Genomic DNA, 27260 nt, shown 5'->3' on the forward strand with positions numbered 1-27260 from the left:
GGGAGCTGAGATTATACTACTGCACTCCAGCCTTGGTGACAGAGTGCGACTTTTTCTCAAAAGAAAATAAAATTGACCAATGGGACTTAATTAAACAAAAAGCTTCTTCTGCATAGCAAAATAAATTATCAACAAAGTAAACAGACAACCTACAGAATGGGAGTAACTATTTGCAAACTATCAATCCAACAAAGGTCTAGAATCCAAAACTTATAGGGAACTTAAGCAAATATACAAGTGAAAAACAGTCCCATTAAAAATTGGGCAAAGGAGATGAAAAGATACTTTTCAAATGAAGACATGCATATGATCAGCAAGCATATGAAACAATGCTCAATATCACTAACCATTAGAGAAATGCAAATCAAAACCACAGTGAGATACCATCTCACACCAGTCAGAATGGCTATTACTAAAAAGTCAAAAAGCAACAGATGCTGGCAAGGTTGCAGGGGAAAGGGAAGGCTTATACACTGCCAATGGAAATGTAAGTTAGCTCACCCATTGTAGAAACCTGCTTGGAAATTTCAGAAAGAACTTATAACAGAATGAGTACTCAAAGAAATAGAAATCACAGTGTGATTCACAGTAGCAAACACACGGAATCAACTTAAATGTCCATCAGCAGTAGACTGGATAAAGAAAATGTACATATGCAACATGGAATACCATGCTGCCATGAAAAAGAAAAAAATCATATCCTTCACATTAATACGGATAGAACTGCAGGCTATTATCCTGAGCAAATGAACACAAAAAAAAAAAAAAAAAAAGGCAACCCAGCAATAAAAAAAAAAAAATCCAAAAACCTGAGGAACAGTGTTGTCTAATTTCCACATATTTGTATATTTGTGAGATTTCAAATTTTTCTTCTATCATTGATTTCTAATTTAATCTCATAATGTATGAAGAACATGTTTTGTATCATTTCCGTCTTTTAAAATTCATTGATTCTTTCTTTTCATAACCTGGTATACTTGCATATGGTTTAAACCGAAAAATAATCCATGCACACTTCAGAAGAATGTGTATTCTGCTATTGATGAGTGGTTCCTTCAACGTGACTACTTTACATTGTTGGTAAAACCTTTTATGTCCATTTGGATCTTCTACACATGAATCCTTTATTGAAAGTGGCATATAAATGTCTCCAATTCTTACTGTTGCATTGTCTATTTATCTCTTCAATTCTGTCAGATTTTGCTTTCTGTCAATTCGGGGTTTCTATTGTTAGGTGCATGTATTTTTATATTCATTGTATATTCCTAAAGTGTTGGCTCTTTCATTATTGTGACATGCCCCTCTTTATTTCTAGCAACACTGCTTTTTCGTGTTAACTTTTTGACTGATGCTAATACAGTCCCTCCCGTTCTCTGATGATTGCTGTTTGCATGGTATCATTTTCCATCATTTTACTTTCAAATTATATGAAACACTAAATCTAAAGTGTGTTTGCTTTAAAAAGTATGTAGGTGGATTGTTTTTAAATTAAATCTGGCAGAGTGTCTTTTCATTGGCTCTTTATCAATTCATATTTATCTTATGGTGTGTGAATATTTTCTATGGCACCATTTTAATTCTTTTAATGATTGATCTTATTTATGAGCTATATTCTCAGGGGTCACTCTAAGACTTGAATTAGATATGCATCTTAAGTTAACAAAATGACATGAGATTTCCAGTAAAATATGAAAACTTAACTCTTACAAATGTCATTCCCTACTTTCGTGCATACATAGATACTATTAGATAATGTACAATGTCTATATATGGTAAAAATAAAACAATACATTTTTGTAATTATACTATATATTTAGAAAACTGACAGAAAGTGGAGAGCAAGTATATACAGTCATAGAGCTTGTTATTAGCTTTTTTATTTACCAATTTTTATACTTGCTGTTTCTTTCTGTTGGCTTGTTACCATCTCACATCACTTCATTACTCCAATATAGCTTTGTTCCATCTGCCTCCTTTATGCTGTTATTACCTAATATATTACATTTCTATATGTTATATGGCCAACGATGTAATTATGTATACATATTGTTTTATTCAGCTGTTTTTAAAGTAAGTTTAAAGAGAAAAGGAGATGTGCAATCTTATTGTGTTTTATAATTATTAACTTTATTATCCTTATTAGCATTCTTTGTTTTTTCATTTGGATTTGAAATACTGTTTGGTGTCCATCGCTTTCAACCCAAGGAACTTTCTTTCATACTTCTTCTAAGGCAAATCTTTTGGCAGTGATATCTCTCAGCTTTCATTTATCTTGGAATGTTTTTATTTCAACTTCATTCCTCGAGGAATGCCTTTATTTCACCTTATTTTTGAAAGATAGTTTTTCTGTATTTAAGAATCCCAGTCAGTAGTTTTCTTTTATTTCCAGCATTTTGATGTCATCCCAATGCCTTCATGCCTCATTATATCTGATGAGCCATAAGTTATTATTCTCATTGGAGTTCCTTGCATGTAATGAATTGTTTCTCTCTTACTACTTTCAAAATTCTACCTTTATATTTGGTTCTTAATATTTTGATTATAATGTGTCTGGATGGAAATTTTTTTTGTTTATCTTATCTGAAGTTTGTTGATATTCTTAAATGTGTGGAATACAGTTTATCATCAAATTTGGAAAGTAAATATTTTTTGAATAATTTTTCTTTCTCCTTTGTCTGTTTTCTCCATCTAGTTCTCCCATTATATTTGGCTACTTAATATTCTTGTATATTTCTCCAAGGCTTTGTTCACTGTACTTACAATCAAAGAACACTGTACTTACAACTTCAGACTATTTCAAGATAGCTGGCAATAAAGAAGTGTCTTAGTACAACCAAACTAACTAATTTTATTAACTTCTTTATTCAAAAAGTTCAACAAATGCTTATCCCAGCTTATATTTGCATGCCTTTAATGAAGGAAGTGACTAATTCTTAAGTATTTCATCTGGATTTTATGCTGGTCTAATTTTAAGAAAGTTTTATGTTAAGGAACAGTTACCCCTTGTTCTGATTCCACGTCCCCTTGGCATCATAATTACCCCTCTCTATAAAAGTTTCTGTTGGTTATAATCATTTTGAAAGATGAATCATAATCCTAAGAGACCTGATATCAGAGTAAAATAGTAGTTTTTTTTTATTTCATTGTAGATGCATCAATTCATAAAGCCAAAGATATCAGCTATTGAAGAGGTGCAAAATACACTGTTCCTTCATAGATAGCTTGAGGTCAATTAAAAGTTGAATGCTTTTGCATGAATTTGCTTTAAATCATGTATTGTTTTATCTGTGTTTAAATAGATTTTTTTTAATGACAGACTTATACTTCTTAAAAATTTTATCTTCCTGGTTTTAGCTCTTTGTTTCAGTCTAAATATTTGTAATTTTATTTTTTTAATAAATATTAGCTCACTCATCTGGCCTCATAAAATGTATAATCATGCTGTTTGTATTTTATTCTAGGTACTTCTTAAAAATATTGTAATAGAAAGATCCTGAGATAGCACTTTAATAAGCTAGCTCCAAGTTAACTTTGATGCATTTATAATTGTTGTTAAACAAGATTATTCAACTATATAAAACCTGAGGCCAGGTGTGATGGCTCACACCTGTAATCCCAGCACTTTGGGAGGCCGAGCCAGGTGGATCACCTGAGGTGAGGAGTTTGAGACCAGTGTGACCAACATAGTGAAACCCCATCTCTACTAAAAACAGAAAATTAGCTGGGTATGGTGGCACATGCATGTAATCCCAGCTACCTGGAAGGCTGAGGAGGGAGAATCACTTGAACCCAGGAGGTACAGGTTGCAGTGAGCCAAGATGGCACCATTGCACTCTAGCCAGGGCATTAAAAGTGAAACTCTGACTTAAAAAAGTCATTCTGTTGGTCGCTGGTTCACTCTACTGATAGTTTCTTTTGCTGTGCAGAAGCTCTCAAGTTTAATTAGATCCCATTTATCAATTTTGGCTTTTGTTGTCATTGCTTTTGGTGTTTTAGTCATGAAGTCCTTTCCCATGCCTATGTCCTGAATGGCATTGCCTAGGTTTTCTTCCACGCTTTTTATGGTATTAGGCCTCATGTTTAAATCTTTACTCTATCTAGAGTTAATTTTTGTATAAGATATAAGGAAGGGATTCAGTTTCAGCTTTCTGCATATGGCTAGCCAGTTTTCCCAACACCATTTATTAAATGGGGAATCCTTTCCCCATTGCTTGATTCTGTCAGGTTTGTCAAAGATCAGATGGTTGTAGTTGTGTGGCATTCTTTCTGAGACCTCTGTTCTGTTCCATTGGCCCATATCTCTGTTTTGGTACCAGTACCATGCTGTTTTGATTACTGTAACCTTGTAATATAGTTTGAAGTCAGGTAGTGTGATACCTCCAGCTTGGTTTTTTTTTCTTTTTTCTTTTTTTGCTTAGTATTGTCTTGGCTATGTGGAGCTTCTGCAGAGCAAAAGAAACTATCAATAGAATGAATCAGCAACCAACAGAATGGGAAAAAAAGTTTGCAATCTCCCCATCTGACAAAGGGCTACCATCCAGAATCTACAAAGAACTTAAACAAATTTACAAGGAAAAAAAATACAACCCCATCAAAAAGTGGGCAAAGCATATGAACAGACACTTTTCAAAATAAGACATTTATGCAGCCAACAAACATGAAAAAAAGCTCATCATCACTGGAGATTAGAGAAATGCAAATCAAAACCACATTGAGGTATCACCTCATACCAGTTAGAATGGCAAATCATTAAAAAATCAGGAGACAAAAGATGCTGGGAAGGATGTGGAGAAATAGAAACACTTTTACACTGTTGGTGGGAGTAGAAATTAGTTCAACCATTGTGGAAGACAGTGTGGCAATTCCTCAAGGATCTAGAAATAGAAATATCATTTCATCCAGCAATCCCATTACTGGGTATATACTCAAAGGATTATAAATCATTCTGCTATAAATACACATGCACAAATATGTTTATTTTGGCACTGTTTACAATAGCAATGACTTGGAACCAACCCAAATGCCTATCATTGATAGAATGGATAAAGAAAATGTGGCACATATACATGATGGAATACTATGCAGCCATAAAAAAGGATGAGTTCATGTCCTCTGCAGGGACATGGATGAAACTGGAAATCATCATTCTCAGGAAACTGACACAAGAACAGAAAACCTAACACCACAGGTTCTCACTCATAGGTGGGTGTTGAACAATGAGAACACATGGACACAGGGAGGGGAACATCACATACTGGGGCCTGGTGGGTGGGGGGGCTAGGGGAGAAAAAAAGGGGGTGGGAGGATTGGGGAGAGATAGTATTAGGAGAAAAACTTAAGGTAGATGACGGGGCGATGGATGCAGCAAACCACCACCATGGCATGTGTATACCTATGTAATAAACCTGCATGATCTGCACATGTACCCCAGAACTTAAAGTATAATAAAACAAAACAAAACTGTAAAACTGTACCCATGCCTAAATATTTTCTATTTTGTCCAAGATTATTATGAAAATCTCTTAAATTCAAAGATCTCTAAATTCAAGATAGCCTGTATAAACATTATGTAAATTATTATATTAACATCAATAATAACAATTAGATTTATTTGACGTAATGTGTACTTAATAATCTTCTATGGGTTTCTATTTCTTACCACTTTTCTTTCTGACTTCTCAAAAAATATTATACAATGGATACATTTTTTTATATAATCACAGCTAATTTTTAAAATACATTTCAGTTATATGGGTATATGAGGTCTAATAATACCAATAACTGCAGCAGCAGCAGCTAACATTTATTAACAATTATTCTGTTTTAGATATTTTACTTGGAAATTGAGTATACACCATGTTCTAAACTTTATGTCAAGTGCTATTCATGCATTCTCTCACTTAATTTTCATAGCCTACTTATGAAATACATGCTTTTATTAGATCCATTTCATTATGTTTTAAAAAAGACCATTACCATGGTTAGTATATAAGTCAAGATAACTAATGGCTAACAAAACAAAGGTTGATTTCTTGCTCATGCAAACCTAAAGTGGATGGAGCAGTATTCCTTCACAATGTAGCTAAACCATTTGAAACATAAGCTCTCTAGGGACTCTAAAGCAAAGAAATAAAGAGAATGGTGTGCTTAGCCCAGAAATGACACACTTACTTTGAGTCAGAATTTATTAACCAGTAACAAATCACTTGGCCCCCCAACCAAATTTATGGAAAGCTAGAAAATGTAGAGAAACAAGTACAATACTTGGTAAGAACAAAATTACTGCCACAGGTCGCCAAAGATCCTTTGATCCCTTTCCCCCAAATATAGAATAGACTCCTAAAAAAAAAAAAAAAGAAGACTGAAATCCCATCAAGTCAAGAATCCCTATGTGTTCAGTGTCTCAATCAGGCCTGGATAAGGTTTTAGTTCAGAGACTTATGAATTAAAAGACAAGTCATCTGCTTTCTGCCCTACCCATTCATATGTATATTGAATATACATGGGTGGAACAGGGAAAGAGTAACCACAATTGGAACCACACACTTTGTGGACTTCTCTTACCTTCAGGTGGTTCCTCAATTAGTCCCTGTTTCTGCTCTCTGTGTGGAGTTCTGCCTTCTGAAGGTGTGGAGAATTAGGGAATTGCCTACCTTGGAGGCTGCAAAACCTTTTTCTGTGCACTTTTTAACGCTGAAGACTAGGGACTCAAGTATATATTTACTTCTTGAATGCTTAAAGGCATTTAGGCTAAAATTCTCTGGTAATACCTTTCCCTTAAAATTGTAGATATCTGATCTATTTTCTACTGTGAGTTCCATATGTCGTTGATCACACCCGAAATTCTTTTGGAGTCATTTGTAGTTTTCTATCTGCTTTTTTTTTCTTAATTTCTTCCCACAACTCACTCTCCAATGATTTAATGGAGGTTACTATAAATGTGGAATAGGTGGAAAGCCCATATGCTTAATCTAAACTCTGCTGCGAGTCATCATTTTCACTTAAGAAGTTTGGGCCCTCGTCTAAAAGACTTGTCAAATTAATTTTCTTACTATCTGTGATTTAGAAGTAGACAGCTTTCCAAATGTGCAAGGCCCTAATATTGGAGCTCTTCACTTTCTTTTATTTTGTCTTACAGACCAGCTACTTTCTTAAGCTCTCTTTTTGCTATAAGGTAACTTGCCAAACAGTCAAGTACAACCAACACACAGAATCGATATTCCATCTTCCAGCTTCTACCCTTAGAGACATAAATTAGTAGGCACATCGTTTGCCTTCCAAGTTATCATGGGGAAATTCTTTGCTACTAAACAACTTGAATGGCCATCTTTGCATCCCGTGATATCAATTTTCTCATTTCCTATAACTAATCACAAAGATGAGGCCATATTTAAGTTTTTTGTTTTTAATTTCTGTATTCAACAGCATAATTAATCCTAACTTCCCTCACAGATAAACCCTATAATCTCAATAGTTGAGCACATTGAAGATTCCTTTATTTCTCATCTAAGAAACAATGTGGGTCAGGAGGACCTTGCAGCTATATTAATGGAACATATGGCCTCCAAGATCTGCATAGCAGGGAAATAGAATGATTCTCTTAATTGCTTTCACTCTGAAGTGATCACTTTTACTTTTGCTCACAATCAAGTAGAGAGACTGATCACATAATTTTTACATAATTGCATGGGAAGCTGAGCAATGCAGGGGAGCACATGGAATACATGACATTGGTGCTTACGATTACAAAATAAATTCAAATATATCTGATTTAAATTTCACCTTCTTCCTCTCTGTTCTCAGGAGTAAAAAGAGAGTTAATTACTCTCAGGAGTAATTAAAATATTTTAAAAGCAATTTGAAATAGTACATAGATACAAAAACGAAATACATTTTTATTTGCTTGTTTGTGTTGTTTTTAATTTAACATCTGGTAGCAAAAATTTCTAGTTTTATATGCCTGAGTATGCTCTAATTGCTCATCTAAAGTAATTTAGTTGATACTATTTTCTATCCTAGACTAAAATTCAATCATTCCAGAAAACAATTTAGAAGAATGGTGAAAAAAAAAAAGCACTGCTAAAATTGTGTAAAGCACAAGTGGATTGAAATCAGCAAGATGTGATAAATTGGATGAATTTGGAAGAAAAATGTTGGAGGCAGAAAATGTAATGTGTTTCAATGAAAACCATAAAATCACCTTTAGAGTCTTCATTTCAGACTTAAGTGGATTTGGAGCAAGACAAAGTATATAATGAAGGTAAAATAACTAAAGATTGCATAAATCTGATCACAGGCACTTTGATACCATGACCCTCAAATAATTAAACTTTTGACCCTTTTTTCTGAATAGGAAGTAGCAGTTTTGTTCTCAGAAATATCTTTTATGTAGCAGGTGCTTTCTGGAATGTATTTGAATTTACTTCTTTATAGCTGCGTCTGAAATATAAGGAGTACTCTGAAATAGCTATAGAAGTTTGGCCCATTCTCCAGCTGTACTTACTATAAAGAGTTAAAAATCACTAAGAGAACACATACTTTTAAAGTACCAATGTCAGTCTTGTATGCCACATCTTTTCAGTATAAACTAAGAAATTTATATTTTAATTTCTAATACTAAAAATGCCTTTTACAGCAGCAGATGGAATAGGTATTCATGCATTATTTTTAAATCTCTGACCTACAGGGTTATATTATGTTTGTAGAGAAAAATACAAAGTCTTGGATAAGCAATATAAAATAAAACTAGAAGAAATCATAGCTTTAACTTAAAGAGGATAAAGCATCTATTATTAGAAAATAGCTAATTAATAAAACAGAAATTTTTGATAATATTTATAACAAAATCAATCAGCAGCTAAGATGTCACAAGTCAATTAACATTTATTTGATAATATAAATGAGACAATATAATATCCATCCTTAGTCACAAGTTACGAGTAGGTGCATGCAGACCTTAAACTTCATTAAATTCCAAAATTTCCAATGAAAGTTGTATTATCATCCTTACAATAATATGCAAGCTCCATGACAGTAGGATTTTATATGCCCTAGTAGAATTTTGAATGCCTAGGGCTGATAAAAATATTTATGTAGTATCACTAAAGAAATGCAAATCAAAACTACAATGAAATGCCATCTCACACCAGTCAGAATGGTTATTATTAAAAAGTCAAAAAACAGTAGACACTGACAAGGTTGTGGAGAAAAGGAAAGGTTTATACACTGTGCATGGAAATGTAAATTAGTTCAGCCATTGTGGAAAGCAGTTTGGTGATTTTTTAAATAACTTAAAACAGAATTACTATTCGGTCTGGCAATCCCATTATAGGGTGTATACCCAAAGGAATATATATTTTTCTATCATAACTATACACATAGTATACTTATATAGTTTTGTTAGGTAGGTAAATTGCTTGTATTTATATGTAACTGTCTATAATCTATCTATCTAGTTATGCATAGTTATGTAATTTTTAGAGACAGAGTCTCGTGTCACTCATGCTAAAGTACTACAGCATGATCATAGGTCACTGTAACCTTGAACTCTTGGGCTTACAGGCACGAGCCACCACACCCTGCTAGGATTGCTTCTGTTAAATAAACACAGTCTGTGAGATGTGTTTCCTGGAAAATGTCAATAAATGACACAACCCTCTGGAAAATAAAATGAAAATATTTCCTAATGTAATCACTTGCCTCTGTTGGAAGTAAACTCATAATCCTCAGTAGAGACTTTGTTTTTCTGGGTCAGAAGTCTAGGTTCTCCAAGGAAAAAGAGGACCAGAAAGCCACCCTTGATGTTCCTGATGTTTTCCTGTTTTATTTGAGTCTTTTGATAGTATTCTTGATATTATTAGTAGAGTTTCATACTGGGATAAAATCTTTGACTTGTGTCATTCTAATTTGACAACCAAATCATGTTAAACTGATTTATGAAGAAGAAAAAGGCACATATGTTTTGTATAACAATAAAACCTATCATTTAGACTGAAGCATGTTCAAGACTGAAAGGCATTATTATACACCAGGACAACAGGAATTAACTGAGACTCTCTGGGGCCAAACTGGGACATGTAAGGATAGTACAAATAGCATGGGTCCTATTCATGATTGTATTTATTGAATAAATATTTAAAAAATTTTGCCAACTTTGAAAGTCTAGGTGAGAAAATGGAATAATATGTTCCCATACAGGAGTTGTAATACTCAACAATATATTAATTGTTCAGGCTGACATTATATTAACAATATAAGGATTAGAAAACATATAGAATAACATGTTACTTCTAATAAAAATTAACAAATTGTATATTACTCTTATGGGTAGTTTGATTATCACCATTAAATTTAGCCACACAAATATTAGTATTTAAGAATGATACCTTAAAGATGGAATTATGATAAGAGGTGATATGAATAGCACTCAAACTAATTTATCCTCTGTCAGGTTAAGCATCACATATCTCAAGTAAGTCTTAGATAATGTCTAATGTTTAGGAATAACTCAAGGAATGAAGATACAAAAATGTGCAAGATATGTAATTGGTAATATCAGAACCGTTATTTACTGAGGTAAGCTTTTCTTGGAGATTTTAGAGGCAGTATAAAATCTCAAATATTAGCTAAATTATATGATTCTGGTTCTTATCAACTAATTTAAGAACCATGAATGGGCTCTGGTCATTCCATGAACCTCTTAAAATTATAATAAAAAGCTTTTGTGCTCACATATGTGTTTTTTAATGGAGAGAGATTAATTTTTTATCATGTTCTTAAATTTGTGGGCTTGTGAGCAAAGAAGAAAAAATAATCAGTGCTCAGGAGTAAGAATATCTTGGAAATAGATCTCCTGAGAGATGATCCATATTGTGGGGCAATTTATGCTCATATTTATGTTCTGATTATCAAGAGATCTCTAGCCTGGGTGGAAGTAGGTACCTATTAGCAGTCTGTACCATTTTGAAAAAAATATTAATCCACAGCCATTCACTCAAACTCTCGTAATCTTAATAGGCAGGAGTAATATCTAGAATTTATCATATAGAGAATTAACTTTAGGTATGAAGTTTTTATTATTCAAATATTCTGACCATAATGTTCTCTTATAATTTATACATATATAATAAATTTTCAAAGTATGAATATAACAAAATATTGATTGTCTGGGCACAGTGGCTCACTCCTGTAATCCCAGCACTTTGGGAGGCTGAGGTGGGTAGATCACCTGAGGTCAGGAGTTCAAGACCAGCCTGGCCATCATGGTGAAATGCCATCTTTATATATATATATAAAAATAACAATAAAAATGTCTTTGGGTCATAATTTAGAATTTTTGATTCTTGGAAGGTTGATTTATTTCTTTCAGTGCCTTGAGATTATTGTGAGTATAAAAATTATGAAGTTTAAAATACCTCAGAAGAGTAAAATATTGCCAATGTGTTAATTCTTTACTTCCATTCACTCTTAACCTTCTCCAACATGATTCCTATCTCTGCTACTTTGTTGGATTTGCTTTTGCCAAGGCCACCATTGACTTCTATGTTTCAGATTCAATAAATACTATTTAGTTTTCATCTTCCAAGACTTTTGGCTAGGTGAGGTGGCTCACGCTTATAATCCCAGCACTTTGGGAGGCCAAGGCAGGTGATTGCTCGAACTCAGGAGTTCAAGACCAGCCTGGGCAACACGGTGAAACTCTGTCTGTACAAAAAATGCAAAACCAGTTGGGCTTGGTGGCACATGCCTGTGGTTCCAGCTACTCAGGAGGCTGAAGCGGAGTATTACTTGAGCCTGGTATACCCAGGGTTTACTGAGCCATAATCACTCCACTGCACTCAAGCTTCAGTGACAGAGTGAGCCTCTGTCTTAAAACAAACAAACAAACAAAAAGACTACATACACAAAGACTTTTCAGCTGGCCTCAATACAGTTGAACAATCTGTTCTTTAAAAAATATATTAAATTAGAACATGTATATAATAGAGAACTGATGAAATAAAGCCTCTGGCAATGAGGCTTGGAGAGAATTTGACCAGTTTATATGCAAAGAAGAGAAAAGCAAAAAGGATAAATACACCATAATGGGATTTAAAAAAAATGAATTTGAATATTTAAAAATTAGGAGAAGACCTTGAGAAAAATAAAACCTTCAAATGATTTTACAAAAGTAATTTTAAGATTTTTTTGTGAAAGATGAAAATGTTTAATCATGAAAAATTTTATCAGAATAAATTTTGTAAAAACAAGATCACACTTAAAACTAAAATTTTATCAGCAGTAATATAAGACAATACGTATTTTTATTCAACAAAAATGATTATGTCCAAAGTCTGAAAGAAATTTAATAACTTTTAAAACTTAACTAATTTTAATAATTATTCTCATACTTGACAGATTTCCTCAAGGAGGTACAATGCTGACATAGACATATAGTAACAGTGCCATCAGTTCAATGAATCTTGCTAAAAAAAATTTCCCCTAATTTCCATCTTCTACCCAAAATGAGGTCTTGATATCCATGAAATAACCTTCTGAATATGTATGTTTACAAAATATTGAATAAGATGATAACATTGCTGTAATTATTTGATGGGAATAGAAAATATATAAAGTGCACAAATCACAAGTGTATAGCTAGATGAATTCTTCCAAAGTGTTTAACCAGCATATAGATCAAGAAATAATATTATCAAAATCCCAGGTGCCTGTCTGTAATTTCTTCCAGTCCCTACTCGCCTATGAAGATTATTACTATATTTTTAGCTTTTTATACATGGATTACATGTACTCTTCTGTGTCTGGCTTCATTTGCTCCAAGAAGAGGATATTTTATCTAGAATTCTCAACATATATTTCATGAACTTTTGGATTTATAGTTGTAAATCAATATGCCCGATTTCTAATTACATTATTTACTCTTCATCAAAATATAGTTATTAAAGACAATTAGAAATTCATATAACTAACCTTTTTGAATGAGATGTCTTGATGTTTTTGATTTCATGTCAATATCTTTTGGGTTTAATTTACATAAAACAGATGAAACATGTTTTTGGTGTTCACTGGAATTTTTTAAATCCACAGGATAATAGATATTCTGTGAAAATAAAAGCAATAACAATAATAATGTCTCATGTGTTTTAGTGTTCTCCAAGTGCTCTCACATGAATTATACATTATCACAATTGATTTTCATTTAAAAACACAAAAACAAAAACCTGTGAGGTAGGCAGGGTTAAGAAAAACATTAAAAAAAAATTCATTGAGTATAATTTTGACAATCTATCTTTCTATTAAGTTAATATTCTGCCTTTGCCAATGCTGTAAGAAAGACTAAAGGAAAGAGAGAGCTGCCAGGAGAGTGCCGTGACAAAAGGAAGAAGGGAAGAGGGAAAATAAGGAATAAACAAAGAGAAGCAACATAGTGTTGCCCAGGAAGTCTGAAGGAAGATTCAGAGTAATAAAGAGAGGGACAAAATTATTTCACAGAGCACTAAAAGGTAGTAACATGGGGGAGGAAAAGGAGGGACAATAACATAGGAAGAAAGGAAGGGAGAAATGGGACCAGAATTATCACAAATTTTAAAGTACAAATGTGCCGGGTGCAGTGGCTCACGCCTGTAATCCCAGCATTTTGGAAGGCCAAGGTGGGTGGACCACCTGAGGTCAGGAGTTTGAGATCAGCCTGGTCAACATGGTGAAACCCCATCTCTACTAAAAATACAAAAAGTAGCACAGGCCTATGATTCCAGGTACTCGGGAGGCCAAGGCAGAAGAATCACTTGAACCCAGGAGGCAGAGGTTACAGTGAGCCAAGATCACACTACTGCACTCCAGCCTGGACAGCAGAGTGAGATTCTGTCTCAAAAAAAAAAAAAAAAAAAAAAGTATAAATGGATCAGATATGTGTAGGAAGAGTGGGAAGTAGAATACTGAGGAGGAGCTTCACAGGGGACAGGGGCATTGTCAAATGTAAACTGTATAATATCTGTGAATTGGTTGGGATGTTTTAGTAATAGTGCTATCTGTTTTCCTCTTCACAGTTCATCCAAGACTGTTAGGGAGCTTTCATCAGGTTATCAGGGACATAGGCTCTTTCAAAGTTCTTTTACCATCTCTTACTGTATCTTCAGGAGTACTATCCTCAAACTTTTCTCATGAGTCAAAATAGCTACTAGAGCTCCAAACACCATTTCAGTCAGAAGATGGAGGAAAGGGGTAATGACAAAAAGACAGATGCCATGTATCTTAAGGAGCTTTCCAGAAGTTCTTCAAATAACTTCTGTTTAATATCTCATTGGCCCTACATCCAGCTACAAAGCAGGAGGTAAGGAATGACATCTTTTTGTTAAGTATTTTGCGTCCTGGAATGAAATTTGGCCCAGTTACCATGAAAGAAAAAAAAAAGTAGATATTGGTAGGCAACCAATAGTCTCTATTCCAGAGGAAAACTTCAGAAGCTTATATTAGGGTATGTGTTTTACATATTAAAAAACTTTCCCGGAATATGAAACTTTCTTTGATAAGAAACACTGATCTAACATTTGAAGACTCACAAATATTTACTTCACATAGATCTTCTTTCTGAGATCTTTGCTTGTGTGTATTTGTTTATGGAACATTTACATAGTGCATATCATTTGCCATTGTTAAGTTCTTTATGGATATTAACTCATTTAATAATCATAACGACCATAAGCTGTGCTCTTTCACATGGACATCTCATACTCAAGAGAATTAAAGTCATATTTTTTCCTCCAAATATATTAGTTCTTATTCCTAGTTTCAGTGAATGGCATCACATTTATTTAAGGAGAAGAGAGTCAGGTAAATTCTCTGATAAGTCATGGCTGACGGAATTTTGAAACAGAATTCATCCTCACATTTCCCCCACTACTTTGACTTGCTCAAACTTCCTTTATTTTACAATTTAGAAAAGATACTTGGATATGTGCCTCAGTCCCCTGTATTTACAATTTCCCGAGTTGAGTTTCTATCATTTAAATTTTATATGTGATATTTTCTAATTTATTTCAAAAACAATTTGTCTCTATGCAGTGACTCATAGGGCAAGGGATTTTTAATGCTCATTATAGGTGCTAAGTATCGCCTCTTCCTGGAATAACCTGTTTTTATTTTTCATTTAAAAATTCTTCACCCATCAACTCTTAAACAAATTCTTTTCACTCTTTACAAGATGAAATCACCTCATTTTGCTAGAAATACAAATAAGTACTTTGAAGCTCACATATTCTCTTTACATTTAGAAAATTTTCAATCTCTCCAAGGATAATTAAAATTTAAGAAGTCACAATACCAAAATATTGTCAAAATATGACAATATTTTAAGTCATGCTGCTTCTATTTTCATTTAGGCCCTGGTTTATCTATTAAATAAGTATGACAAAATATAATGCGTGGCACTGTTTTGCAATCAAGTCTGTAACAACTCTAAATACTTTTTCAAATTCAAGTTCCTCTGCAAGTCCTCTTCAAGTTACACCATTATTCTTGTATGTTTCTATTTCTAAGAATTTTGCTCTATTTGGTAACTTCTCTCTGTTTCTCCCTCCTAACAATGCAATTCATCACATGTTAAAAGTCACGTCAAATTGCGTTTGAACCATAGAAATGTGTCATTTCTTTCTTCTATATACCTCACTTTTATGTTACCCATGATAAAATAATGAGTATGTTCAGTGATCCTGTTTCCACTAGTACTTACACATTTAGCTCCCGTGAAAAAAACAAGAACCCCTCCCAAAATATCTGTCAAATTTGAGATATCCAAACTCTATCACAAATAAAGATAATTCATAGACTCATGAAATGTAAAGGGTCAGAAATTAAGTAAATAGCTAGTTAGCTCCTTTTAGAAATACCTTTTTTTTTGCTTCTCCTAATTATCTTTTTCATGTATCTGGCTGTCATTGTTTGTCATGTTTTATAAAAATATTTCCTTCCATGATTTTAGAAAAGAAGAATTCACAACAAAGGGTGCATATATGACAGGGGAACAAATCTACAGAAAGATGATCAAAAAGTTTAAAGCTCTAAAGGAACTGAGGCTTACACACACCGTAGAAGTAAAGAAATGGCCTTTTCTGTTCTATGTAATGCAAGAAGGAAAAGAGAATGTGCACACTTACTGATTGATCTTTGAGATCACAGAGAAGGAAAAGTTATCAGAACACTGGGAATGATCTAATGAAGGTCTTATTTTCAATAACAGAAAGTATATTCTATTAAGTACACTAACGTAGAGCTAACACTGGTCCTCAGTAATTGCAGAAAATATTTTAAGGATGTTTGGTAGTATTTGTAAAAGGAAGGATAATCAAGAAACATTCTAAGTTGATAATAAACTAATTATATCAGATATAATTTCATTTTTAACAGGGTCAAAATTAATTCTGGTTCAAATATCCTTGGCATGAAAAACCTGCATTCACCAATATGTTTGATAAAATCTTTCATTAATTTTAGATAGAGATCAGAAATGCTGAGTGACCATGAAAGACTGAAGAGTAATAAAATGATGCCAGGCTGAAGGGAGATCTCTAATGGCATAATACATGGTTCTGTTTTCAGCTCCATTCTGTTCAACATTTATATAAATAAGAAATAAAATATAAAAGAAATGCTTGCTGCATTTTCCAATGAGATAGCAAAAAAACAAAGTCAATTAATACCAAAGAGAAATCTAAGATAGTGTCAACAGCCTGGAGTAAATTAAGCAGATGAAGTAAAATTGAAATAAATATTGCAGTTGGGCAAAATATACTTAATCACTGGGATGCATGATGGTGATTTGAAAAGATGAGTGATAAGACATATTTTATAAAACACATTTTAGTTAAAAGTAAGTTAGTTGGGAATTCATGATATGATGTGACCTTAAGCTGTATTAAGCATTTCATTGAGAATGAGGGAAGCAATAGTTCTACCATATTCACTTCAGATCAGGGAAAAATATTTTCCAAGGATTTTAGATAACCTGGAACAGGAATGGTAAGTAGCCTACCTACTCAATTATTGTCAAAGTAAGCCTATGTAAATAGGCTGTGTTTAAATCCATAGAGAAAAGATAAAGGGAGATTCAAGGTCCCTATCTCCTCCACTATCCATCTGCATTTTGAAAAATAATACAGATAAAGAATAATTTTTTGTTCAAATTGGAAAAACTTAGAATTTGTTTCTTAACCTTTCTGCTGAAACCTTATGTCTAAGCTATCAGCAAATCTTGGCAAGGGCACTTCCAAAATATATTTTAAATATACTCACTTAAGTTTCCAGCTATTTCTCTTTCTACAGCTATAAGCATCTATTTGTGGTCAATCATAAATACCTCTTATTGTACTCTACCTTCGCCCTGGCTTTTATAAAATACATTTATATTTTTCAAAATATAAATCCTAATCATGTTTCTATTTTAGCTTTAAACCTTCTTACTGTTAAGATGCTAAATCCTTAATATGAGGCATAGGACATCATCAAAATATCCTGACCACACAGCCAAACTCATCTCATGCTACTTTGACTTGGTTCATTATACCCCTGCTATAGTAGATTTCATTCAGTCCTTTGAACAAACCCCAAACAAATAAGTTACTGCATGCCTCAGGTTCTTGTGTAAGACCGTTCTGCCTGTAACACTCTCCTTCCCATAATGTGTATGGCTAGCTCCTTGTCCTTCAGGACTTAACTTTAAATATCATCTCCTCAGAAAAACTGTAACAGTCTTATGAGAAACAGTCTTCCTCCTATTATTCTTTATCTCACCACCCTACTTGTTTTATTTATAACATTTATCACAATTTTGTTTGCTAACCTGGGTTAATATTTGTTTTTTCCTAGAATCTAATACACAAGGGCAAGGACTTTGCTTGTTTTGTTTACTCAATGCTGAGAATCTTCTCTGACACTCAATAGATACTCAATAATTATTTGTTAAATGCTGAGTGAATATAGCCAAAGAGAAATACGAGAAGGAATGGGTGGAAATTTAGAAACTTCAGTTCATTGAGATATAAAACGAAGCTCCAACCTTTGGAGACAGTCCAACGACCAGAAATAATTTAAAAAGAAATGTATAGCTTGTATTTTTACAGAACTTTGTCCCAACGACACATTCAACATTCTCTTCTTTTCTTCCTGAATTCCTTCAAATCTTACAGTTACTCCAAAGCTTCTCACTGAGCAACCTTTCACAACTCTTGCATCTCCTTATAAACTGTTTATTATGAACATCAACTTAGATTCTCTGAATTTTTCAGTGTCTCTATAAATTTTTCAATTTCTGAATTTGTCACGCAAACAAAAAGCATAAACATAAACATTTGGTGAGAATAATTACATCTTTACTCAGATACATCTATCTACCTTTTCTGTTGATTCTATATCACAAAAAAAGCACATAACCAAAACAGCAATAAAAGAGTCCTTGTTAGATACTCTAGAGTGAAGAAGCTAAGAAAAAATAATCTCTATAATAGGTATAAAAGTAAGGAAACAAACATATATTAATAAATCTCATCCAATCATAATAAAAAGAATTTCTCAGAGTGTCACTGAAAATTGGAATAGATTATCGGAGGAGCTAGAGAGCTCCCCACAGTTGACAAAGTAAATAAGTACCAGGTTATAAAAAAATCAGATGGATTATTGAACTAGATATTCATTTTCCTAAGAGAAATAATGATTTATCTTTAAAAATTAGGGAGTGGTAGCAGTGGTAACAATTCCTTCTACCTTCTTTCTAGATCAAGAGTAAATACTTTATACTGAACTCTGCTGTCTTTCAAACTCCAGATGCATTTTCAGCCCTTCCAGGTTTGACTTTCCCAACTTAGCCTATTAGAGTTCATAAGATTGTGCTTCTGTTTTCACATTCTGAATGATACAAATCAGAGTGCTAATCCAGATTTTACCTTTTCCAGATAATACTCAAAGAGATTATACTATAACACAAACAAAAAGAGTCGTCCCTATTTGACTGAATATTGTTAGCTCTGGTGTTCGGCAGTACAGCCTCTCATTAGCTTAGTAAGCAAAGCTTTCACCTTAGCGGGAGGTTAATGTATACAGCAATGCTTATATGGCAAGTAAATAGGGTTGTCCTCAAAGTTGGTAAACTATAGAGTCGCATTTGGACTCTGCTTTCAATAATAAGTACTGGTTAACCCAAAAAAAAAAAAAAACATGGAGAAAGGGGCATGGTGTAAACGGTTTAAAATGAAGTTTTACCAGAAATAGTTACTAAAAAGTAACTCTAAAAAGTTACTTTAAATAGATAACCCCTTTAAGTGATTGGCAGGCTTAACTGCTGTTTGAAAAATTGCTGCTATTCTGCATTTGATACGAATCTTACTTTATCTTAAGAGAGTGAACTAGAAATGATAATACCCTTGATACATGGGAGAGAATCAAAAAAGAATGGCCTGGATAAACAAAGGAAACTTATAAATAAATGTGACATTTCTCTTCTATACACAAAGTAGCTGAGAAATGAGGGTGCCTGAATATTATATTATGCTACAAGCGTCTAGTTTAACACACATGACAAAAAAGATAATAAAAAGCTTATGCTCCCTCAGTTCAAGAATGGTCTATTACTGTAAGATCCATCATTACCAAGACTAGAGGCATCAATGTGCAAATTAATGACATCCACTCTTAGCTACGCTACAGTGGACAACTGGTAGTAGCGTTTGTAGAACCCAGTAAAAAAGAAATGTTGCAAATTTCCGTGAGATTTTAGAGCATGTTATAATTTCAAATTGATGAAAATACAATACTAGTTTGTGAATCGTAATAATTAATACTAGGTAGAATAAGTAAAACAGAAATTTCAGAGTATCTAGTTTTCATTTTTTTTTAATTTGTCAAAAAATGCACTTGATTAATTTTTATTTATATGGCAATACAATTCTATTCACAATTCCATTTTTCTAGTGCATGAATTACATTGTCTACTAGCTCACATATTATTAATAATGATTAAAAATAATTCTATCTTTATCTAAAGATCACATTTTTAAACAGAGTATTGCTCTTCCTTTTACATATATATATATGTAAAATATATATATATTTTTTTATTGCACTTTAGGTTCTGGGGTACATGGGCAGAACATTCAGTATTGTTGCATAGGTACATACATGGCAATGTGGTTTGCTGCCTCCATCCCCCCATCACCTATATCTGGCATTTCTCCCCACGTTATCCCTCCCCAACCTCCCTATACTCTGCTGTCCCTCCCCTATTTCCCCCCAACAGACCCCAGTGTGTGATGCTCCCCTCCCTGTGTCCGTGTCCATATGTTCTCGTTGTTTAACTTCCACTTAGGAGTGAGAACATGCAGTGTTTGATTTTCTGTTCTTGAGTCAGTTTGCTGAGAATGATGGTTTCCAGATTCATCTATGTCTCTACAAAGGACAAAAACTCATCGTTTTTTATGGCTGCATAGTATTCCATTGTGTATATGTGCCACATTTTCCTTGTCCAGTCTATCGTCGATGGGCATTTGGGTTGGTTCCAGGACTTTGCTATCATAAACAGTGCTGCAATGAACATACAGTGCATGTGTCTTTATAATAGAACAATTTATAATCCTTTGGGTGCATACCCAGTAATGAGATGGCTGGGTCAAATGGAATTTCTACTGCTAGGTCCTTGAGGAATTGCCACACTGTCTTCCACAATGGTTGAACCAATTTACATTCCCACAAACAGAGTAGAAATGTTCCTATTTCTCCACATCCTCTCCAGCATCTATTGTCTCCAGATTTTTTTTTTTTTTGAGACAGCCTCATCCTGTCGCCAGGTGCCAGGCACCAGGCTAGAGTGCAGTGGTGCGACCAAACTTTTGCCTCTCAGGTTCAAACAATGCTCCTGCCTCACCCTCCCAAGTAGCTGGGACTACATGCACATGCCACCATGCCCAGCTAAATTCTTTTTTAATAGAGATGGGGTTTCACCATGTTGGCCAGGATGGTCTCAACCTCTTGATCTCGTGATCCACCTGCCTTGGCCTCCCAAAGTGCTGGAATTATAGGCATGAGCCACCGCACCTGGCCGTCTCCAGATTTTTTGATGATCGCCATTCTAACTGGTGTGAGTTGGTATCTCAACGTGGTTTTGATTTACATTTCTCTAATAACCAGTGATGATGAGCATTTTTTCATATGTTTGTTGGCCTCATATATGTTTTCTTTTGAAAAGATCTGTTCATGTCCTTCACCCACTTTTGGATGAGTTTTTTTCTTGTAAATCTGTTTCAGTTCTTTGTAGATTAAGGATATTAGCCCTTTGTCAGATGGGTAGATTGCAAAAATTTTTTCCCAGTCTGTTTGTTGCCAGTTCAGTCTAATGATTGTTTCTTTTGCTGTACAGAAGCTCTGGAGATTAATTAGATTCGATTTGTCTATTTTGGCTTTTGTTGTCAATGCTTTTGGTGTTTTAGTCATGAAGTCTTTGACTATGCCTATGTCCTGAATGGTTTTGCCTAGATTTTCTTCTAGGGTTTTTATGGTGTTAGGTTTTATGTTTAAGTCTTTAATCCAACTGGAGTTAATTTTAGTGTAAGGTGTCAGAAAGGGGTCCAGTTTCTGTGTTCTGCACATTGCTAGCCAGTTTTGTCAACACCATTTATTAAACAAGGAATCCTTTCCCCATTGCTTTTGTCAGGTTTGTCAAAGATCAGATGGCTGTAGATGTGTGGCATTGCCTCTGAGGCCTCTGTTCTGTTACAATGGTCTATATCTCTGTTTTGGTAACAGTACCATGCTCTTTTGATTACTGTAGCCTCATAGTATAGTTTGAAGTCAGGAAGCATGATGCTTCCAGCCTTGTTCTTTTTCCTTAGAATTGTCTTGGCTATGCGAGCTCTCTTTTGGTTCTATATGAAGTTTAAGGGAGTGTTTTCTAGTTTTGTGAAGAGGGTCATAGGTAGCTTGATGGGGATAGAGTTGAATCTATAAATTACTGTGGGCAGTATGGCCATTTTCAGGATATTGATTCTTCCTAACCATGAGCATGGAATGTTTTTCCATCTGTTTGTGTCCTCTCTTATTTCCTTGAGCAGTAGTTTGTAGTTCTCCTTGAAGAGGTCATTTTCATCCTATGTTAGTTGTATTCCTAGGTATTTTATTCCCTTTGTAGCAATTGTAAGTGGGAGTTTGCTCATGATTTGGCTCTCTTTAAGTCTGTTACTGGTGTATAGGAATGCTTGTGATTTCTGCACATTGATTTTGTATCCTGAGACTTAAGTTGCTTATCAGCTTAAGAAGAATTTGGACTGAGACGATGGGGTCTTCTAAATACACAATCATGTCGTCTGCAAACAGAGACAATTTGACTTCTTCCTTTCCTAACTGAATACCCTTTATTTCTCTCACCTGATTTCTTTGGCTACAACTTCCAATACTATATTGAATAGGAGTGGTGAGAGAGATTTCAAAGGGAATGCTTCCATTTTTTTCCCATTCAGTATATTTGCTGTGGGTTTGCTGTAAATAGTTTTTATTGTTTTGAGATATGTTCCCTTGATACCTACTTTATTGAGAGTTCTTAGCATAGTAGGCTGCTGAATTTTGTCGAAGGCCTTCTCTTGTAACTTTTGAGAGAATCATGTGGTTTTTGTCCTTGGTTCTGTTTATGTGGTGGATTACATTTATAGACTTGCTTATGTTGAACCAGCCTTGCATCCCTGGGATGAAGCCCACTTGATCATAATGGACAAGCTTTTTGATGTGCTGTTGCGATGGGCTTGCCAGTATATTATTGAGGATTTGTGCATCTATGATCATCAAGGATATTGGCCGGAAGTTTTCTTTTTTTGTGAGTCTCTGCTGGGTTTTGGTATCAGGATGATGCCCTTCTTAAAATAATCAAGATCACTTTGTTTATACCTTTCAAAGCATTTGTTGCATTCTACTTTATATCATAATTATATACATTGCTCACCCCTAGTAAAAATTACTCTTTCTGAGGACCAGGGTTGTGGTTTATGTATCTTGGTATTTCTGCACCACTTTGATTGTATTCTTCAATCTGTTGTATTATCAAGTCACAAATAACCAAAAAAAATGATAAATTTGATTAGTTCATTCAACACCTATGTATTGAATGCCAACTATATCCATGGCACAATACTAGACATAGGCACAAAGTTATTATTGGTAAATATTTAAATTCTTTTTCAAAAATATTTCATATTTTACTGATTATTTCCATATGTAGATGTGAAAACAAGAAAAAGATATTGAAGGTAAGAAACACATGGTAGAAAGCATAGCCTAAATTCTTAAGCTCCTGACAAAATTCTGAATTTCATTAAACCTCCTATTTTAGCTCAATTAATTACAATAATTTGTAAATCTAAAGATTTTAAATGAAAGAGACATAAGCATATGAGTAACATGAATTTATACTGCTTAAGTAATCTGCAATCCTGAAAAGTTCATAGAATCGTGTAAAATTTAATGGTGGGCAATTAAACAGAATTTTGAAGGCAGAAATCCTATTTTATTAACACTAAAATATATTGCTCAGTAGTGTATATTTCTAAATATATTTCAACAATGTCTATATTTATGAAAGATTAGAAAAAATCAACCAAGAGGGACTTGCCAATATTTTATTATTGGTTAATTTGCTCTTATTTTACCTAAACACCTTAAGTAATCCAGCAGTTCAGTTTGGAATTTATGTTTTAAGTTGGAGTTTGAATCTAAGGAGGGATTTGTATTTTTTTCATGAGAAAAACATCTCACATTAACAAAGTAGCCATATATATATATATAATTATACTTCTAAAGTAAGGCATATTATAATCTACTTGTATATACTTTATAAACCCACATTGATAAATTATGAGATTGTCTCAATAACAATTTCTTGAATAATATTTTCTAAAATTGAAGTTTTAGCCCCCTGCAACATGGAATAATATATTCATTTTAAGAGTTCAGGAAATTTCTTAAGAGTTGCTTCACATAAGATTTTATTACAATACTGAAGCCTAAAGTGAATGTCTCAAATTCAGTATACTTATGTTTCCTACCTGCTAAATGCCACATATACTTCTAAAACTTGAGGGATTCTTTAAATCAAATGATGGATTATATAACAAGGCATAAAATACACAGACATATGCACACACACCCGTAAGTGTGTATGTAGGTGCGTATATATCTCCTGAGGCTCAGTAAGTTGCTATCACTCACCCAAGAAAGGCAGCCGGTAAATTCATCAGCTTCAATACAAATCTTAATCTTTTCCATTTCACATTGTATTCAGCACAGCTTCCTTAACAATCTACGCCTACAGCTCTTATCAGAAATATTTTAGCCACTGCTCAAATGCTAATTATTTTTAAGACTCCTATATTCCAGGGACTGGATGACTCAAAATTGTAGTTGGTAAACTATTTCTACAAACAGGCCTATTTTAAGTTCTTAAGCAATTAAGGTAAATGTTGTCAGAATCTTTCATATTTTATTTTTTAAAGGTTTAAATATAAAGAAATGCCTGCAATTGACTATGAGTCTCTCTGTGCTTCCTAGGTGAATTTTCTCAGCAAAACCCAGGCTTACATGCGGTATCTAAAAAACTATCTTAAGTAGACAAGACAGCATTAGCGTGATTCAATGGTTAATATTTTCCTTCCATGTCATGCTGACTACATATGTTTTGCAAAAATTCAGTGCTATTGATTTACAGATAAGTCATAAAGCTTAGACCAATATTGAAATACATTAAAATAGCCAATCTCACTCTGAACAAATAAAAATTCATTCTAAGTAAGTGGTAAAGAATGGTGCTTTTATTGATTTTATCTTTTTCATTAGAAAAGGACAAACAGCTTAAAAGTTTTGCATTAGCAGTCTCTGCAAAGCAATTTTTATGATGGTATGATTCTTTCAATTTAAGAATTGTGATGTTAGCTTTCTAATATGGGGAAGGAAACAATTTCATGAACGTTTTAATGAAACTTTTAAATTGTTAATAAATGCTAGCTTGGGTGAATTACTAAGTGTATTTCTCTTTTCAACTTTACACTTATCTTGTGTGTACAGCTGATATCCCTAGTGTCCAATCAGAGACAAGTTTTCATACTGTTGTCCAATGAATGACGTGCATAATTCCTTTCGGCATTGATGAGAGATGAATACACACATCCAGCTCAATTCAGTGAAAATTGACCCATAATTTTTTTTTATCCTGAAGAAAAATACAGTAATAAAGTTTAAAGATGGAAAAAAACACAGTTAAACTCTTGAGGTGTACCATTAGTTAACAATAATCAGCAAACACTACATTTTGCCTGGAGGACAGTGTGCTCAAAATTTGTTTTTAGGTGATCATGAATTCCAAATGTCATGGCCCTCCAAATGATAGAAAGAAACCTAAACGTGAATTTTCACATTTCGATGAGCTCAAAAGTTAAAATTCAAAAGACAGACACATTTTTAAATTATTTTCTATCTCCACTGTCCATGAGTATTTTTCTTATAAAATGAATGTATGCATTTCTGACAAATATTTAGTAGTTGAGAATATATATTGATTTCCCACAGAAAGACTATGCACTGATTTCAAAAAAAGTGTAGGTCTTATATAAAACTTCAATGCTGTCTCTGTACTAGTATTTTCAAGATTATATCAGAATTCAAAAAATTAAGGGGAAAATGACTTGGCATATTTAGTCAGACTTATTGTCCTATCTACCAAGTATTTTACCTCTAACAGCAGTAAAAACATGATGTAAAAAGTTGTTTATCCATCAAAACATTTTAATTTTCTTTAGTAACCCTTAAGAATCTACAATTCATTAATTTACCTATGTGATTTATTTTCGGTCTGTTAATACCCTCAGCCCATAAAATTTCCAGAATAATGAATTTCATTATAATGACTACTGTACTGGGAACCCCTTTACTTTATCTATCTTTGAAAGATATTTTAAGTTCTAGTATAGCAGAACTGTCAAGAAAATCAGTGTTAATTCTATAGCTCATAACTTTATGCTTTATTCTCTCACTTGCATATTATAATTTTAATCTATTTTCTTTAAATGATTCCCTTCATACTCCCCATCCACATACAAATATCTCAGTGATAAGCAGATTCTGTTAACTATTATTTTATAGTGGGGCAGTAGAATAATGTTTTCATAAAATATATGAAAATGGTTCTGTGATTTGTAAGTTATAACTCAAAAAAATATAGAATTTGAATTATACTTTTAAAAAGCAACAGATATTATTTTAAATAAATAAATATTTTTGAGTGTGTCCTGTGTGCATATCACTATGCTGGGTATAGGGTCGCAAAAACAAATAAAACACAACTTGCCATAAATGGCTAATATTTGTAGTGAAAAAACATTCATATACAATAGTGACCTTAAAAGGAGGTAGAATATAAATAAATTTAAATAGAGGTATACACAAACTAAACGTGAATAGGAAATCAGAGAGACTAATTTCCCTAATACTAAAAGTGAACTTTACTAAAAGAGAATGAATCTTTGTTCTAGAAGACATCAGAGACTATATTATTTTATTTACCACTGTAAGTTGAAGTGGGACAAGATAAAGAGGTACAATCTTGGAATAAATTATTCTTAAATAAATTGGATGAGGTAGCAGAAAGGAGGTTTTGGCCTGGGAGCCCAGAATTTAATTTAAGACAAATGAACAAAGGCTTTTTTGTGCCTACTTTAAGATAGCATAATTGCAGAAAGAAGGCAGTGTGCTGGAATGAAGGTGAAGAAGGATATATAGTGATGCTTTTTTATGTCAGACCTATCTATGAAAAATAACTTTGTTCTCAATAATTGGCTGATTGATTCATAGGCACTAAGATCAAACACAGTTAATTCTAACACACAAATCTAATAATGGAATCTCACACAATATATAGCCATGGTTTGCTTCTGAGAGAAAGGCTGATAGCAGAAATAATGCTTCATTTCTGTAATCACCCTCGCCATCCTTTGGAGCTACGAAATCAACATAGAGAGACCCCATTCTTTCCAATTCTAGTACCTGTGGCAGGAGCTATTTAAGTCTCTTGGACCAAAATTAAGAACTCTTTATAAATTTGCCTTTGAGAACAGCCTAACATATAACGCTGGTAGTTAGGTTGCTACCTCATTTTGAGACTTCATCACTCCTCTCTGCCATTGCAATGTTTCCCACTTTCTTCAAACTTGACATCTGCCTTGAGCTATTTCCCAAGCCTCTATTCT

At 33.5% G+C, this 27260-nt stretch overlaps 1 protein-coding gene across 5 annotated transcripts in view; it reads right to left on the reverse strand.

Annotated features, from left to right (window-relative positions):
• LRRIQ3 (leucine rich repeats and IQ motif containing 3) overlaps nt 1-27260 on the reverse strand; it is a 141751-nt gene that overhangs the window by 34064 nt on the left and 80427 nt on the right. For all 5 annotated transcript variants that reach the window (XM_078332244.1, XM_078332242.1, XM_078332245.1 and 2 more), the window contains one exon: nt 12970-13099. In XM_078332244.1, coding sequence (XP_078188370.1) covers nt 12970-13099 — 130 coding nt within the window. The remainder of the gene's footprint in view (nt 1-12969; nt 13100-27260) is intronic.

Source organism: Callithrix jacchus, chromosome 7 (genome assembly GCF_049354715.1).
Source record: "Callithrix jacchus isolate 240 chromosome 7, calJac240_pri, whole genome shotgun sequence".
In the NCBI taxonomy this organism is placed as follows: domain Eukaryota; kingdom Metazoa; phylum Chordata; class Mammalia; order Primates; family Cebidae; genus Callithrix; species Callithrix jacchus.